The 16,086-nt window shown below is 36.6% G+C and overlaps 1 protein-coding gene across 1 annotated transcript in view; it reads left to right on the top strand.

Annotated features, from left to right (window-relative positions):
* The window catches only part of PCDH15 (protocadherin related 15), a 567,896-nt gene that overhangs the window by 140,348 nt on the left and 411,462 nt on the right, over positions 1 to 16,086 (top strand). Inside the window, exon 6 of the mRNA XM_046026577.1 lies at positions 5,738 to 5,846. Coding sequence (XP_045882533.1) covers positions 5,738 to 5,846 — 109 coding nt within the window. The remainder of the gene's footprint in view (positions 1 to 5,737; positions 5,847 to 16,086) is intronic.

Genomic DNA, 16,086 nt, shown 5'->3' with positions numbered 1-16,086 from the left:
ACTCCTGGAATTCAACTTGATGAATCAAATACATTGCCCACTTTTCGCACCAGGCTGCGGGTTGTGTTTGCGCAGGTTGGGCAACAGAGTTTCCAGTGAAGAGTGATTCCAGTAATTATGCCAGCATAGAAGATCCTCCTAATCCTCTCCTTAAGGACACCCAAGTATATTCAAGCCATGGGTGAATTTCTCATTTCTTGAGCATAATTCTTCTGAATCCAACAGTAAAATAAGAAGCTAAGAGAAATAAAGGGACAGGAGAAATAAGGAGCAGTAGTTACTATCTACTTGAAGAGAATGTTTCTTCAAAGGAAACGTATCTCATAGGTGCTAGTCTTTTCACAAGACCCATGAAGGTTATTCTCACAGTAGCTACCACTGCACTGTTTCCTCAGAGTCCACCCGAGAGTACTGATCTCTTACCAGGTTGTGTAATTCAGTAGAATATGAATTGACCAGAGCGTATTAAATGAGTATATATTGTTTGCCAAACCTTGTAAATGATTACATGCTTGTTTTGTTTTTTTTTTTAAAGATTTTATTTATTAATTTGAGAGAGGAAAGAGAGAAGGCAGGGAAGGCGGAAGAGGCAGAGGGAGAAGCAGACTCCTCGCTGAGCAGGGAGCCAGATGCCGGGCTCAATCCCAGGACTCTGGGGTCATGACTTAAGTCAAAGGCAGATGCTTCACTGACTGAGCCACCCAGGCGTCCCTACATTTTTTTTCCCCATAAAATTCTTGCTTTTTCCATAAAATTCTTGCTTATTTCTACGCCCTTCCAGTGCCTGGCTGCATCTAATATAGAGATTTTTGGTGAGAGAAAAGTTAAAAAAATGATGCATGTTCTTATGTTGTTTCTTCTAATGAATGCATATGTAATTTTCCTACTCTGGTTTAAATGTTACTTACTTTATGAAAAATTACATTAAATATTTTAACGGTGTCATTCTAAACAAAACACAGCATCCTTTAATGTTACATGTTGTTCGTGTTAAAAATTCTCAAGATTCAGAGACCCCCGTATACATGGGAGATAATCTCAGAAATTAAATCTGAGAATTCATTCTTTTCACCTTTAAACCCAAATTTTCTGAAAAACTCATTAATGGTAGCATAAGAACAATTTTTTCTGGGGCACCTGGATGATCCTTGGACTCTTGATTTTGGCTCAGGTCATGTCTCAAGTTTGGGAGATTGACTGAGTCCTGCATGGAGGTCCTTGATCACTGGGGCGTCTTCTGGAGACTGTCTCTCTCCCTCCTTCCTTGTCCCTTCCCTTGCTCATGTTATCTTGCATGTTCGCTCTCTCTCCCTAAAATGAATAAATAAATCCTTAACAAAAAAGGAGAGTAGTTTTTCTTAAGGTAAGTTGCTAGTCTTTATAGCGTTAAGTCCTAATGAGTTATTCAGGATAGCTATGGTTCTCCCAAATTTCCAGAGACGTATTGAAGACTTCACCCAGAGGATTGATTTTATTCTCACTAGTACAGTTTATGTATTTGTAATATTAAAAGTAAGTTCAGAGTATGGTAACTACATAGTGAAATGGGACTATATGGCTTTTAAATAAATACCTTGCATCGCACCTACCTTCACTTCTAGATCCAGTCTCCTGAGTCGTGGACATTTTGGTATTTGCATTTTTAAGTCTTCTGATTCTAAATAGCACACTTGCGTCCTTTTATTTCTTCAGTTCTCACCATGTGTTTATTAATAACCGACTTTGAAAGACGAACAATGCTTATTAGCACCTCTCCCTCCCTCTGGGTTTGGTTTACCATGTTATGTTTACTTTTATCTATCGTTTGCATAATTTTAAATTATATGACTAAAACCCCATTGTTCATCCTAGCAACTTTAGATTGTACAGGAGAGGATGGTAAACTCTATAACTCGTTACCAAAACTAAAACCGCGTAGGTGTGGGCATTTAGCATCTCCACAGAAACAGCGGAGCAAAGGTGATCAGCTGGGACCCTCTCCCAGAAGAGCGCAGACTCAATTTTTGTTAATGCTGGGTAAGTTATTTCCCACAACAGGAACTGAGGGTCCCTTAGTATATTTCCCTGAGCATGGGAAGGAGGAAGAGATTGCAAAAAAATCCTGAGATTGGGGGAACCAGGTGGTGGGTAATAGGGAGGGCACGTATTGCACGGAGCACTGGGTGTGGTGCAAAAACAATGAATACTGCTACGCTGAAAAGAAAAGAAAAAAAAAATCCTAAGATTGGAAATGCCTTCGCAAGGTCTGAATCGACTTGTACTTTGGGAAAGCTATCACAGATTTGCTAGTTGAACCAGACTGAAGTAGCTTAGCTCTACGGAGACTTTAGCTCTCAGATTCCTTTGAAAAAATGTCTGTGGTGAGCTATCAGCCCTTAACTCCTGCATTCAAACATAGGTACTTTGAAGAGCTTTGGATTTTTATCAGTTCCAAGAGAAATCCAGGATTACAGAGAAAGTAAAATGGAAATTGGGAAGGGGGTGTGTGTGTGTCTGTGTGAGTGAGAGAGAGAGAGGGGTGGGGGAGGAGAGAGAGCATAAAACAGAAAAAGAGGGACAGAAACAGGGAGCAAGGAGAAGAGTCTAAGAAGAGTATTCTGTTGTAATGTGTTGTATTCTGTGAAAACAGCAGCAACAACAACAAAACAGTAGTCATCTGGATTTAATGGCATAATTTTGATACTGATTTGATATTTTCATGGTGCTGAATCCACATTTCACAAGTGAATAGAATATTAGAAAGTTATCCCTACCAGGAGCTCTCTGTTTTAGGAAAATATTAATAATGTTTAGACTACTGAGTGCCCATGAGAGATTATGAACTGGGCAGAGTCCCTCAGATGTATGTGAGCTCCATATCATTGGTCAGTGATTATCTTTAATTATTGCAACTTCAATAATTTAATATATTTTAATACTATAGCTATGCTTAACATCACTTAACTTAATCAAAATTAAGTATCAGACAGTACAGTTTAATATCATTGCCTTTTTAGCATGGCACCACTGTGCATTTCTGCTGAGATTAGAAATTACTGATTTTATTTGAAAGTGCATGATATGCATCAGGGTTCTATCATTTGAGAAGATTTAACATAACATTGCAATGATTTCTTAGATTGTGAAGTTATATATTGAAATAGACATTATTTCCCTTTAGAATTAATATTATAGTGGCACCTGGGTGGCTCAGTCGTTAAGCGTCTACCTTCAGCTCAGGTCATGATCCCAGGTTCCTGGGGATCGAGCCCCGCATCAGGTTCCCTGCTCGGGGGTAGGCCTGCTTCTTCCTTTCCCACTCCCATACCTTGTGTTCCCTCTCTCACTGTGTCTCTCTCTGTCAAATAAATAACGTCTTTTAAAAAATAGAATTACTACTGTATTTGGCCTGAGCATTGTAGAGACTTAAAGCAGTATTACTCAAGCTGTGTTCTAAGGGAGTGTAAGAGTTTAAGATGTAGGGGCACGTGGATGGCTCAGTGGGTTAAGCCTTTGCCTTCAGCTCAGGTCATGATCCCAGGGTCCTGGGATCAAGCCCCGCATCAGGCTCTCTGCTCCACAGGAAGCCTGCTTCCCTGCTCTCTCTGCCTGCCTCTCTGCATACTTGTGATCTCTCTCTCTGTCAAATAAATAAATTAAAAAAAAAAAAAGGAGTTTAAGATGTAAATGGGTGATTCTAGAAAATGTGCAAATAAACCCCTTTCTTGGACAGTCATTATGCAAATTAGCACGTAAGTCTCTGAAAAGATCTGCAGTAGAGTAGATTAGCTTTTTGATAAGTTATTTAATACCGTGCATCACAAACTTATCTGTGTGGAGTGCATATTTGTTTTTCAGCATACCTTTTATAAATTATAACTTATAATTTAGTACAGGGGTTAACAAATCACATCCTGTTCACCATTTGTTTTTGTAAATAAAGTTTTATTGCAATATAGTCATGCCCATTTCTTTTTTTTTGTAGTATAATTTTTTATTTGTTTATTTTCAGCATAACAGTGTTCATTGTTTTTGCACCACACCCAGTGCTCCATGCAGTACGTGCCCTCCCTATTACCCACCACCTGGTTCCTCAACCTCCCACCCCCCTGCCCCTTCAAAACCCTCTGGTTGTTTTTCAGAGTCCATAGTCTCTCATGGTTCATCTCCCCTTCCAATTTCCCTCAACTCCCTCTCCTCTCCATATCCTCATGTCCTCCGTGTTCTTTGTTATGCTCCACAAATAAGTGAGACCATATGATACTTGACTCTCTCTGCTTGACTTATTTCACTCAGCATAATCTCTTCCAGTCCCGTCCATGTTGCTACAAAAGTTGGGTATTCATCCTTTCTGATGGAGGCATAATACTCCATCATGTATATGGACCACATCTTCCTTATCCATTCATCCGTTGAAGGGCATCTTGGTTCTTTCCACAGTTTGGCGACCGTGGCCATTGCTGCTATAAACATTGGAGTACAGATGGCTCTTCTTTCACTACATCTGTATCCTTGGGGTAAATACCCAGCAGTGCAATTGCAGGGTCATAGGGAAGCTCTATTCTTAATTTCTTCAGGAATCTCCACACTGTTCTCCAAAGTGGCTGCACTAACTTGCATTCCCACCAACAGTGTAAGAGGGTTCCCCTTTCTCCACATCCTCTCCAACACACGTTGTTTCCTGTCTTGCTAATTTTGGCCATTCTAACTGGTGTCAGGTGGTATCTCAATGTTGCTTTAATTTGAATCTCCCTGATGGCTAGTGATGATGAACATTGTTTCGTGTGTCTGATAGCCTTTTTATGTCTTTGTTGGAGAAGTGTCTGTTCATATCTTCTGCCCATTTTTTGATATGATTACCTGTTTTGTGTGTGTTGAGTTTGAGGAGTTCTTTATAGATCCTGGATATCAACCTTTTGTCTGTACTGTCATTTGCAAATATCTTCTCCCATTCCGTGGGTTGCCTTTTTGTTTTGTTGACTGTTTCCTTTTAGTCATGACCATTTCTTGTTTTTGTGTTAACAGTGGCAGAGTTGAAAAGCCGACTCAGATACTTTATGTCCTGCAAAACCTAAACATATTTATTATCTGGTTCTTAACAGAAAAATGTTTGCCTATCATGATAGCAGAACAGTACACCTCTGAACATCATATTGGGAAACATGGGCTTAAAGAAATGTATTGCTATTTTAAATAGCATCTTCTTATGGATAACTACAAGTTAAATGTATATACATGCATGATATAGAATTAATTTTAACTATATAAAATTTGCAATGATGGGGCTTTGATATTCAATTAAAGCATGACTTTTTAAAGATTTTATCTTAATAAAATTAAAATGTGAAATTTTGAAACACGATCTTGGAAGAAAATCAACATAAATATTCTTATGAATCTTGTCTGAAGACAGATAAAAATAATACTTGATAGCCTCACATTTTTTCTGATTTAATTATATCTAGGGAAGATTCAGACTTTATTGATATCTTTCTTCCTTGTTTTCCTTTTAGGAGAAATTCCTGATAGAACGTTCTAAGTGCATAATTACTCTGTCTTTTCATTTTGACCTTGAGGACACAATGTTCCTTCTTCAGATTCAAAATTAGGCTAATATGTTAAGTTACAGATCTTGAAACCTGAGTTTAAGCTCAGATATTACCTAGCTGTCCAAACTATAATACCCAATCCCTGAGTGTCAGTTTTTCATGAGGCATTAATAATAAAGCTGAACTAAACTGTCCGAATTTTTTTCCAGGAAGAACTGAACCCCATCATTGTTTCCCCGCCCATCCAAGCTGTTGACCAGGACCGGAATATCCAGCCACCATCAGATAGGCCAGGCATCCTCTACTCCATCCTTGTTGGTTTGTATTTACTCATATTTTACACTCTCAGTTACACTCTCGAACCATGTAGAAAAAGTGGTCTCAAATCAAAGGAAACACTTTTAATAACAAAGTTGATCTCCTTGGAAATTACTATTTTTACATAAAAATAAATTTAAAAATAATAGCTTTTCTCTTAGAATTAATTTTAGTGAAATGTGTAGAAGAAAACATGGAATTTTTTTTTTAATTGAAGAAGTGAAGCCACTTTAAAAAATGAATAGTAATCTACATATTGGTAGTTTTCTCTGTGTTACCTCATAAAGAATTCTATAAGAAAATTTTGAAAAAAACTCAATTGAAAATATATGCTGTTTGCTCTACTAGTATTTTACCATTGGTTAAATGTAATTATGTAATTCTGAAAATATATGACTGAATTAAATAAGGGTTTTTGGAACCATATGGGAGAAGGACCATGATTACCCAAGGGTACACAATATATTATACCCTTGGCTAATTTTTCCTTGAAAAATTTCACAGGAGCTATGCTAGTTCATCGTTGTGCATATACTGGTAATTGTACCAAAGCGAAAATGATGAGAATTTGATTATGCTACTCTTCTCAAATTACTTTTGCTAAAATACGGGTGTTGCTGCTTTGCATGGTTTATAGTCTCTAGAGAGAGAGATGCGTGTGAGACAGATCATAAATCTCTTCATGAAGAAGAGGCTGCTTTTGAAATATGCTTCAGAATGACTATTCAGTGGAATTCAACATTACCCTCAACCCCTTTCTAACCCTGAGCCTTCAGCCTGTGTGTGTGCACACATACATAGTAGTACAACAGCCTACATACATTAGACAGATTTCCAAATATGACGTTATATCCCACTTAGAAATGTTGTCTGTAAAGAAGGTTGTCTCGGGAACTACACACTTGTCATAAGCCAGTTGCAGATATTAGACTATTACATTTTTAAAAGATCTAATGAACATAAGCATCCATCTTTTAAGTCTGTAAGGGCCTTAGCATAGATAAAAAGAAATAGCCAGTGTTCCTCTCATTAATGGAAGGGTTGACACCATGTCGGTCACTGTGCTAGGTACTATAGATGCAAAGATGAGAGATAAATGTTCTAGGTTAGGGAGGGGTGGAGTCTATGTCTAGAAACATGTCCAAAGATAAATTCAAACACCTAGTTCTAAGCACTAGAAATAAGCTATGAACCACATATTACATGGGATCATGGAAAGAAAGTGCAAAGTATTTCTGAGAAAATTGCTTAGAGTTATTTCAGCAGAAAGATCAGGGTTTCCAGGGAGAAATTACCTAGAAGGCTGATATAGCTTGTACTAAGTCCAAAGGATGAAATTTAAAGACACTCTTGGAGAAGCAGACTACCCAGAGTGGGCTGAAGTCCATTGGTATTCATGAGTTTAATTCACTTTCAGAAATTGCCTTTATTCTTTCTTTCAATAAATAAGCATCTACTCTGTGGAGGAAGACAGTTTCCTCACTTCACACAGCTGGTATTCCAGCAGCAGAAACAGGCAACAAACAACAAATATAATAAATACATGTGTATTTAAATACATGTGTATTTATTATACAAGATAGAGATGGTCTGTGCTGTGAGAAAATAGAGCTGGATAAGTAGGAGTAGAAATACAGAAGGGGTATTGCAGTATAAATTGTAGCATTAAATGGGATGAACAGGGCATACCTCATTGAAAAAGTGAGGTCTGACGGCACCCGGGTGACTCAGTCAGTTTGGTGGCTGCTTTCAGCTTGGATCATGATCCCAGGGTCCTAGAATGGAGGCCCTCATTGCCTCCCTGCTCAGCGAGCCTGCTTCTCCATCTTCCTCTACTGTTGCCCCTGCTTGTGCTCTCTCTCTCTCTGTCAGATAAATAAATAGAATCTTAAAAAACGAAACAGTGATTTTTGAGTAAAGTCTCATGGACATTAGAGAAGTTAGCCATGTTGATATCTAGGATATCCAGGAGATAGTTCCTGGGCAGAGATAAAAGCTAGAGCTCGTCTGTTCATTTTCAGAAGCATCAAGGAGGTCTGTAGCATTGGAGAGGGAAGTAGAAAGGAGATGTGAGGGTCACTGGATGACACAGTTGATTAAGCATCCGACTCTTGGTTTCAGTTCAGGTCATGATCTCAGGCTCCTGAGACTGAGCCTCAAGTCGGGCTCCAAGCTCAACACGAATTCTTCCCCTTTCCTTCCGCCCTGCCCCTACACTCTCTTCTTTTCTCCCTGTCTGAAAAAAATAAATAAATCTTAGAAAGAAAGAGTGAAAAATAAGAGGTGGCCAGAAAATACAGAATCTTCTATACTATCAATTTGCTTTGTCATTTACTTTAAGTGAAATGAGAACGAAATATATTAATGAGAGCAGAATAATGAATTGCTTTTCTATACCATCAGCCACCAACTGTAGTATGATGAATAGTCCTAAATAAGAGACATACCACTAGCACTAACTTTGCTTTCACAGCCAAGTTTTTAAAAAGTGATATGATTTCATATATTTATATTTCTAGAAGGCAAGATGTTGTATGGGTAGTTTCAACTATGTTCAGATTCTGACTTTAAAACTTACTACTCATAATTATATGATTATGCTGGGCAAGTTACTAATTTCTCTGCCTCAGTTTACTCTTCTTTAAAATGGAGTTGATAAAAACAGACCTTCTATAAAAGGGTTTTGAGGATTTGATTTCATACAGGTAAATAGTTAATAGTGCCTAGAAAAAAGTTAGTTCTCAGTAAATGTGAGCTGATATTGTCATTACCATTAGGAAGAAAAATCATGTTTCCTAAGTTAAATAAGATTGGTAAGAATAGAAGCACACACACACAAAAATCAAACATACAAAATGAGATTTTCATGGCTCTTATTTTACTTCCTTTTCCAGAAGTCTTTTTTTTTTTTTAAAGATTTTATTTATTTGACAGAGATCACAAGTAGGCAGAGAGGCAGGCAGAGGGAGAGAGGAGAGAGAGGAAGGGAAGCAGGCTCCCCGCTGAGCAGAGATCCCGACGCGGGGCTCAATCCCAGGACCCCGAGATCATGACCTGAGCCGAAGGCAGAGGCTTTAACCCACTGAGCCACCCAGGCGCCCCCCTTTTCCAGAAGTCTTAATTTTCCTTAAGTCCCCCCAAATAATTCTGAATGTATGTGTTCTTCAGAGCTAGTTTTTGCAATCTCCATGTGGAGAGTTCTCCTCTCTCACACATTCTTGGTGGTCTGCTTACTGAATGTGAGGATGTGGATACTGAGGTGTATGAAAAGGTCATCTAAGGATTGTTGCCAACCCCTTCACTGGTCCTACTGTAACTATCATCAGTTCTGGAATTATTTCTTTTACTATTGATTCCCTGACCCTATGTCACCTCAATCCATTGTTACCTATGATGTGTCCACTGGCTTTACTCAAGAAAAATGATACCATTATATCTGTGGTTGGGGGGGAATAGCAGGGATAAATGAGTGAAAGATATTCAAACTATAAGCAAAGTCAAAACTTCATAATTGAAATAAAATCCTCAAAATTGATTACTGCCTTAAAATGGAAATTGTTTCATGCCAAAATGGGGAAGGGCAGTTGGTGGGAATTAGTAAAACTCTGATAGTCAATCCAACCAATGCTCCTTTCATGTTTTACTATTAGGAAGATGAAATTCAGGTTTAAATTGGAGCATGTACTAAAGGGCAAAAAAGTGACAATAAAATCTCAACTAATAAGTGCAAAATAGAATCTTCTGGTAAACTAAAATTTCCAATGAAACTGGCATAAATTTAGATGAACTGAATTATTTTTGTTTGGGTAGTTATGATTTCACAAACACTGACTTGGATATTTAATGAAGCTCTTTATGTTTGTTATAGTCAATATAATAAAATCATAGTATATGTAAGATTAGATTAAAGTTTTAATAATTTAAGGACCCATCCCAGGTGAAGTCATTGAATATAGACAAGTAAACACTCCTGAAAATCCGCCCTTCCATAAAAGCAATGAAAAATTGGTTTAAAAAAAAAAAAAAAGGGAAAATCATAATTTGGGGTCATTAATTCCTGAATTAACCAAGGCTTAAAAACAAACCAGGGAACATTTATTCAAGAAAAACAGATGACTCTTTGTAATAACTTTTTTTTTTTTTAACACAGTGAAATTTTTCACTTGCCTGATTCCCATTGCCTGCTCTTTAGTTCAGCAGTAGCACTAAAAAATAACAACCTGCTCCCCCAAAGCAGCTTGGCAGTCATTGGAAGAAGCAGAACAAAACTTGGTTTTGGAAGAACCCATATAAAAACCTGACTCAGATTTCACCCAGCACAAAAAGCCTTATTTGGGAGCTGGAGGGGGAAGATAGGAGAGGAGTTTGTCAAAAACAGTTACAAGCAAGTGTTTTTACTTTGTTGCTGCCTGAAGTGATAGATAACAATTGGGACAAGCAATAAGCTAAATAAACAGTGAAGTTAAAAAAGAAAACAGAAATGATATCCATAGGGTCTGTAAAAAGTTTTGACGTATCTCTAGGCATCTTAGGGCAGCAATAAGAATAGTGTAGTGTGAATTCTCAGAAAAGATCTGAGAATGCCTTGGGTTTTCAGCTCTGGGTTACCTTGAGTTTCTGGAAAAGCAGAAAGCAAAAGCTAAGGTCGAGTTCTAAACAGCAAGACTGAAGACTAAAGATGTGATCCAAAGTACACAAAGTCCTCCTTAAAAAAGACTAGGAGAATTACTGCTTCCAAATATGTTAAAAGATCTCTTCCAATCATTAACTAACCACTGAACTAGTACAGATTTCAGTGGAACCACATGACAAAGAATACAGATTTTGGAGTATTAGTTCAGAAATAATTATTTGAGAAAACGAATGAGCACAACTAAAACAAGCAATATCCTCCATAATTCCTGGGGAAGGAGGGAATCTGATTTTCAGTGTTGTCACATAATACTGTTTGCAATGACCAGTTTTTAACAAAAATTATGAGACTAGAAAAAAACAAGAAGAATGGTTGATACACAAGGCAAATAAAATAACAAAAGTATTTCTGAGGAAGCCCAGACATTGGGCTTACAAAGATTTTCAACTGGGTGGGGGGGGGGGGGAGACACAACAAAGACCTTTGATCGGGTATTTAAAATATGTCCAAAGAACTAAAGAAAATCATATGCAAAGAATTACATTAAAATATGGGAATGATATCTCATCAAATAGATAATATTAACAAAGAGACATAAATTATAAAAAAGAACCTAATAGAAATTTTTGAATTGAAAAATACCACAACTGTAAATTAAAAATTTACTAGCAGGGCTTAATAGAAGATTCAAGTATGGAGAAGAAACAATCAGCAAATTTGAAGAGAGATCAATTGAGATTCTCAAATCTGAGAACAGAAAGAAAGTGAAGAAGAGAGCCTCAGACACTTGTGAGATACCATTTTGTATACCAACATATACATAACAGGAGTCCCAGGAGAGAAGAGAAAGGGCCTGAAAGAATATATGAATAAATAATGGTTAAAAACATCTTAAATTTCAGGAAAACAATCTGCACATCCAAGAAACTCAGTGAATTTTCAAAAAGTATAGACTCAAAGAAATTCAGACACATCTCAATCAAATTACCAAATTACACAGACAAATAAAGAATATGAAAGTAACAGGTGACTTTTCATAGATATTGGTTCTCCATAAAATTATGATTTATCATCTGAAACCATGGATGCCAGGAAACAGTGGATGACATGTTCAAAGTACTAAAAGAAAAAATTGCTCATCAATAATTCTAAATATGACAAATATTTCCTTCAAAAATGAATGAGAAATTAAGACATTCCCAGAAAAAGAAAATGAGAGAGTTTGTCAGTAGCAGACCTTCTCTATAAGAAATATCAAAGAGAAATCTAAGGCTGAAATTAAAGCACAATAGATAGTAACTCAAATCTACATGAAGAAATACAGAATAGTGGAAAAACAACTACATAGGTAAGTATAAAAGATAGCGTTTTTCTAGTAACCCTTCCTTTTCTATCTAATATAAAGAAAATGTTATAAAGCAATAATTAGATATCAGCATTGATGGATATGAAATGTATAAATATGCATTTACAATAATAACTAGAAAGAGGGAAGCAAATTTAAAGATTTAAATTACTTAAGCAATTTAAAGATTTATGTGAAAAGACATAACAAGGGAATTTAAGCAGTATATATGAAAAATAAACATTTAACACAAAATAGTCAGTAATAGAGGAACAGAAAAGTCAGGAAATATAGAAGACAAAAAGCAAAATGGCAAATGTAATCCTACCTTTTTAGTAATCACAATCAATGTAAGTTAATGAAATGTTCCAATTAAAAGGCAGAGATTAGTGGAATGGATAAAAAAGAAAGGAAAACATGATCTAACCATACATTGTCTACAAGAGACACACTTCAGATATGGAGACATGAACCTTTGGGGTGTAAAAGGTTGTGAAAAGACAGTCCACAAAAATGATAACTAAAAGTGAGCTGAAGTAATACTACTGATGTTAGACAAAAATAGATTATATGACAATATTTTTTAATTTGAGACAAAGGTGAACATCTTATAGCAACAACAGAGTCAATCCATTAGGAAGGTATAATAGTTAAAAACATATATGCATCTAACAATAGAGTCCAAAAGTACATGAAGCAAAAACTGATAAACCTGAAGGGGGAAAATAGATCATTCAAGCATGATAGTTGGAGACTCTGCAACCCTACATAAGTAATGGATTCAACAGCTAGACAGAGGGGAGCAAGGACAGAATTGAACAGCATTGCAAGCCAACCATACCCTACAGATATTCATACAATACCGAAACCCAAAACAATGGAATACACCTTTTTCTTAAAGGCACATGAAATATTCTTCAATATAGACCACAAGTTAGGCCACAAAACAGGTGTTATTAAATTGAAAATGATTGAAATTATACAAGCTATATTCTTTGACCGCAATGGAATGAAATCAGAAACCACTAACAACAGAAATTTGGAAACTCACATATATGTGGAATTAGATACTCCTGAATAGTCAATGGTTCAAAGGAAAAACCACAAAGAGAGTAAGAAAACTACTTTGAGATAAGTAAGAATGAAAACATGTCACACCAGAATTTATGGGATGAAGATGAAGAGATACTCGGCACAAGATTTATGGTTGAGCATGCCAACATTAATAAAGAAGAAAAATCTAATCAACAATGTAATCTCTCAAGATTGTGGAAAAAGATGAGCTAACTAAAACAGAGAAATCATAAGGATAGAAATAATGAAGTCTAGAGTGGAAATTAATGAAAAAGAAAATAAAAAACAGAGTAAAGAATATCAATGAAACTAAAATTTAAATTCTTTGAAAGGAACAACAAAACTGACAAACCTTGAGCTATGTTCACCAAGAATATAAAAGAGAAGAAGCAATTTACTCACTCTAGAATGAAAGAAAGGACCTTATTGCTGACCTTTTAGACATCAAAATATTATAAGGGTATATTACCTACAATTATGCACAAATTAGAAAACTGCTGGGGTCAAATTATTAGAAAGATACAAGCTATCGAAACAGACTCAAGAAGACAGAAAATTCTGAGCTAACCTATGACCTGTAAGGACATCGATATATCAAAAAACTTCTCAAAGAAAAACCCAAGACCAGAAGTCTTGACCCAGGAATTCTACTAAAGTTTTTTTAAAAAGATTTAACAGCTATCCTTCTAAAAATAAAAGAGCAAGGAATACTACCTAACTCATTCTGTGAGGCTAGAATCACCCTGATAACAAAACTAGCCAAAGATAGCATAAGAATAGAAAGTTATGCAACAATATCCCTTATGAATATAGGTGCAGAGTTTTTCATTTGAATACTTAACAAATCAAATCCAGCAGCTTATAAACAGGATTATGCATTGTGCCCAAATGGAATTTAACCCATGAATGCAAGGTTGGTTTTATTTACAAATAAGGCAGTATAATATACCACAGTAATTGACAAAACCCATGATTACTTCAAAAGAGGCAAAAGCAAAATCTGACAAAATCAAGCCCTTGATTAAATATAAATTTACTTAATGACAAATCATTGAAACTCATATAAAGCAAAAACTACTAGAAATACAGGGAGGGGATGTCTGAAGCCTCTGTCTTCAGCTTAAGTCATGATCTCAGGGTCCTGGGATCAAGCCCCACATCGGGCTCTCTGCTCAGCAGGGAGCCTGCTTCCCCCCACACCTGCCTCTCTGCCTATTTGTGATCTCTCTCTCTGTCAAATAAATAATCAAAATCTTAAAAAAAAAAGGAAATACAAGGAGATTTTGACTTAACAGTTATCATAATGAAAGATTTTAAAGCTACCTTCTTAGAACTTAGATGAAGTTGATAAAAATTCAGTAAGCATATAATGACTAAGTGATAAGGGATTAAAATAGAAAAAAAAAAAAGAAAAAATATACAGTCTTTTCAAATTGTTTTTAAAAACCCAAAATACATTTATTTAAAAATTGTGTGTTAGGCTAAAAAAAAAAAAATCTTGATAAGTTTCAAGAACTAGAACACATTCTGTTAAACTGGAAAGCCATAGAACCAGAGAATCAAAACTAAAGGGGAATGGCGAAATTTCTAACCAAGTGAAAGGAATAATATTTTTTTTTTGTAAGTAAAAATACAGAGGAGGTGATGTCAGTAAGATGGTGGGCTAAGAGGCCCCAACTCTTGTCTTGCCCACAAAAATAACAAAACAATAAATAACTACAGACTGATGGGAATAGCTCTGCAAAAGCTCTGGACTACGAAAGTGAAACAGCAGAAACTCTACAGGGCTTACAGACTGATGATTCCCACATAGGAAAGCATAGGGCGCCCTTTACCTACCTTATGCCTTCCCCAAGTCTGAGCAGTTTGGTGCCAGGAGGGGTCCTCTTGGAGGGACTCCATCTCACAGGACCAGGAGAGCAGAGAAATCCCAGCAAACCTCACCACAATGGGCATTTGTAGCCTTTGCTAGGGAGGACCTACAGTCTTCACCAGGGCTGAACCTAGATGACAGAGCGGCCCAGTGGTCTCTACTCTGTCTCCTCCCTGGAGCTGGAACTGTCACTGCAGTGAGACTGCCCCCCCCCCGGGCATAGTCACTGTTGTGCCCTGTTCTTGGGGGTCCTAAGTCACGGTGTGTCTTCCCTCACTGGGACCCTGCTGTCAGCCCTGAGTTGCAACTTTGATTCACCCTCACTGGGCTGTACTGCAAACACACTTCAATTAAGTGGCAACAGTAAGTCCTTACCCATCAATAACTACTCCAGATATAAGTGGTTTAAAATCTCCAGTTAAAAGACATAGACCAGCTAAATGGATGTTTTATAAAAGATCTAACAATAAGCTACCAATGAGAAACTCACTTAAGCCTGAGGACACTAGTGGGCTGAAAGTGAAAGGGTGGAAATGTATTTCTGGCATACGTAAACCCACAGAGGGCAGGAGTACCAATACTTATATAGGATAAAATCAACTTGAAGTCAAAAGTTCTCATCAGAGACAAAAGAGGGCATTTCCATGAGAGTTCCCACACCGACACTAAGAACAATATAATAGTTATGTATTTACTTCCAATAATATAAGAAGGTCTACTAACACTTGGTTGATAATAGTAGCTTAAAATGTTAGTATTTTGTAATGCTGGGTACTCTAATACATAGGGGTACTCTAATACTGGGTGGCTCAGTCAGTTAAGCATCGGACTCTTGGTTTCTGCTCAGGTCATGATCTCAGGGTCCTGAAATGGAGCCCCAGGTCAGGCTCAGAACTTGGGGGAACGTCTTCTTCACCTCTCTTTCTTCTACTCCCCCTCTCGCACACACTCCCTCTCTAAAATAAATAAATAAATCTTTAAAAAAATAATAAATATAACATATAGTTAAGATAGAGGTTACATACTAACATATAAATATTAAAATATAATTAATAGCTACTTTTCCTTATTTAAAGTAGTATAATAATTGTGATGATATTATGAATATTCTAGCAGCTAAAGAGTTGGTGTCACGCACTAGTTAAGAATAGAGACACCAAACCAGAAAACTTGGGTTCATACATTTTATACAAGCACACATTAACTCAGATGGGCATTATGAAATATTAGTATTTTTGTGCTCAAGTGTACAGGATAGTCATATTGGAAAAGACATGAAAATTCAGATTTGAATTATATTTTAAACTTAAAAAGG

Source organism: Meles meles, chromosome 13 (genome assembly GCF_922984935.1).
Source record: "Meles meles chromosome 13, mMelMel3.1 paternal haplotype, whole genome shotgun sequence".
Lineage (NCBI taxonomy): Eukaryota > Metazoa > Chordata > Mammalia > Carnivora > Mustelidae > Meles > Meles meles.
This window is presented reverse-complemented; position numbering and strand designations above follow the sequence as displayed.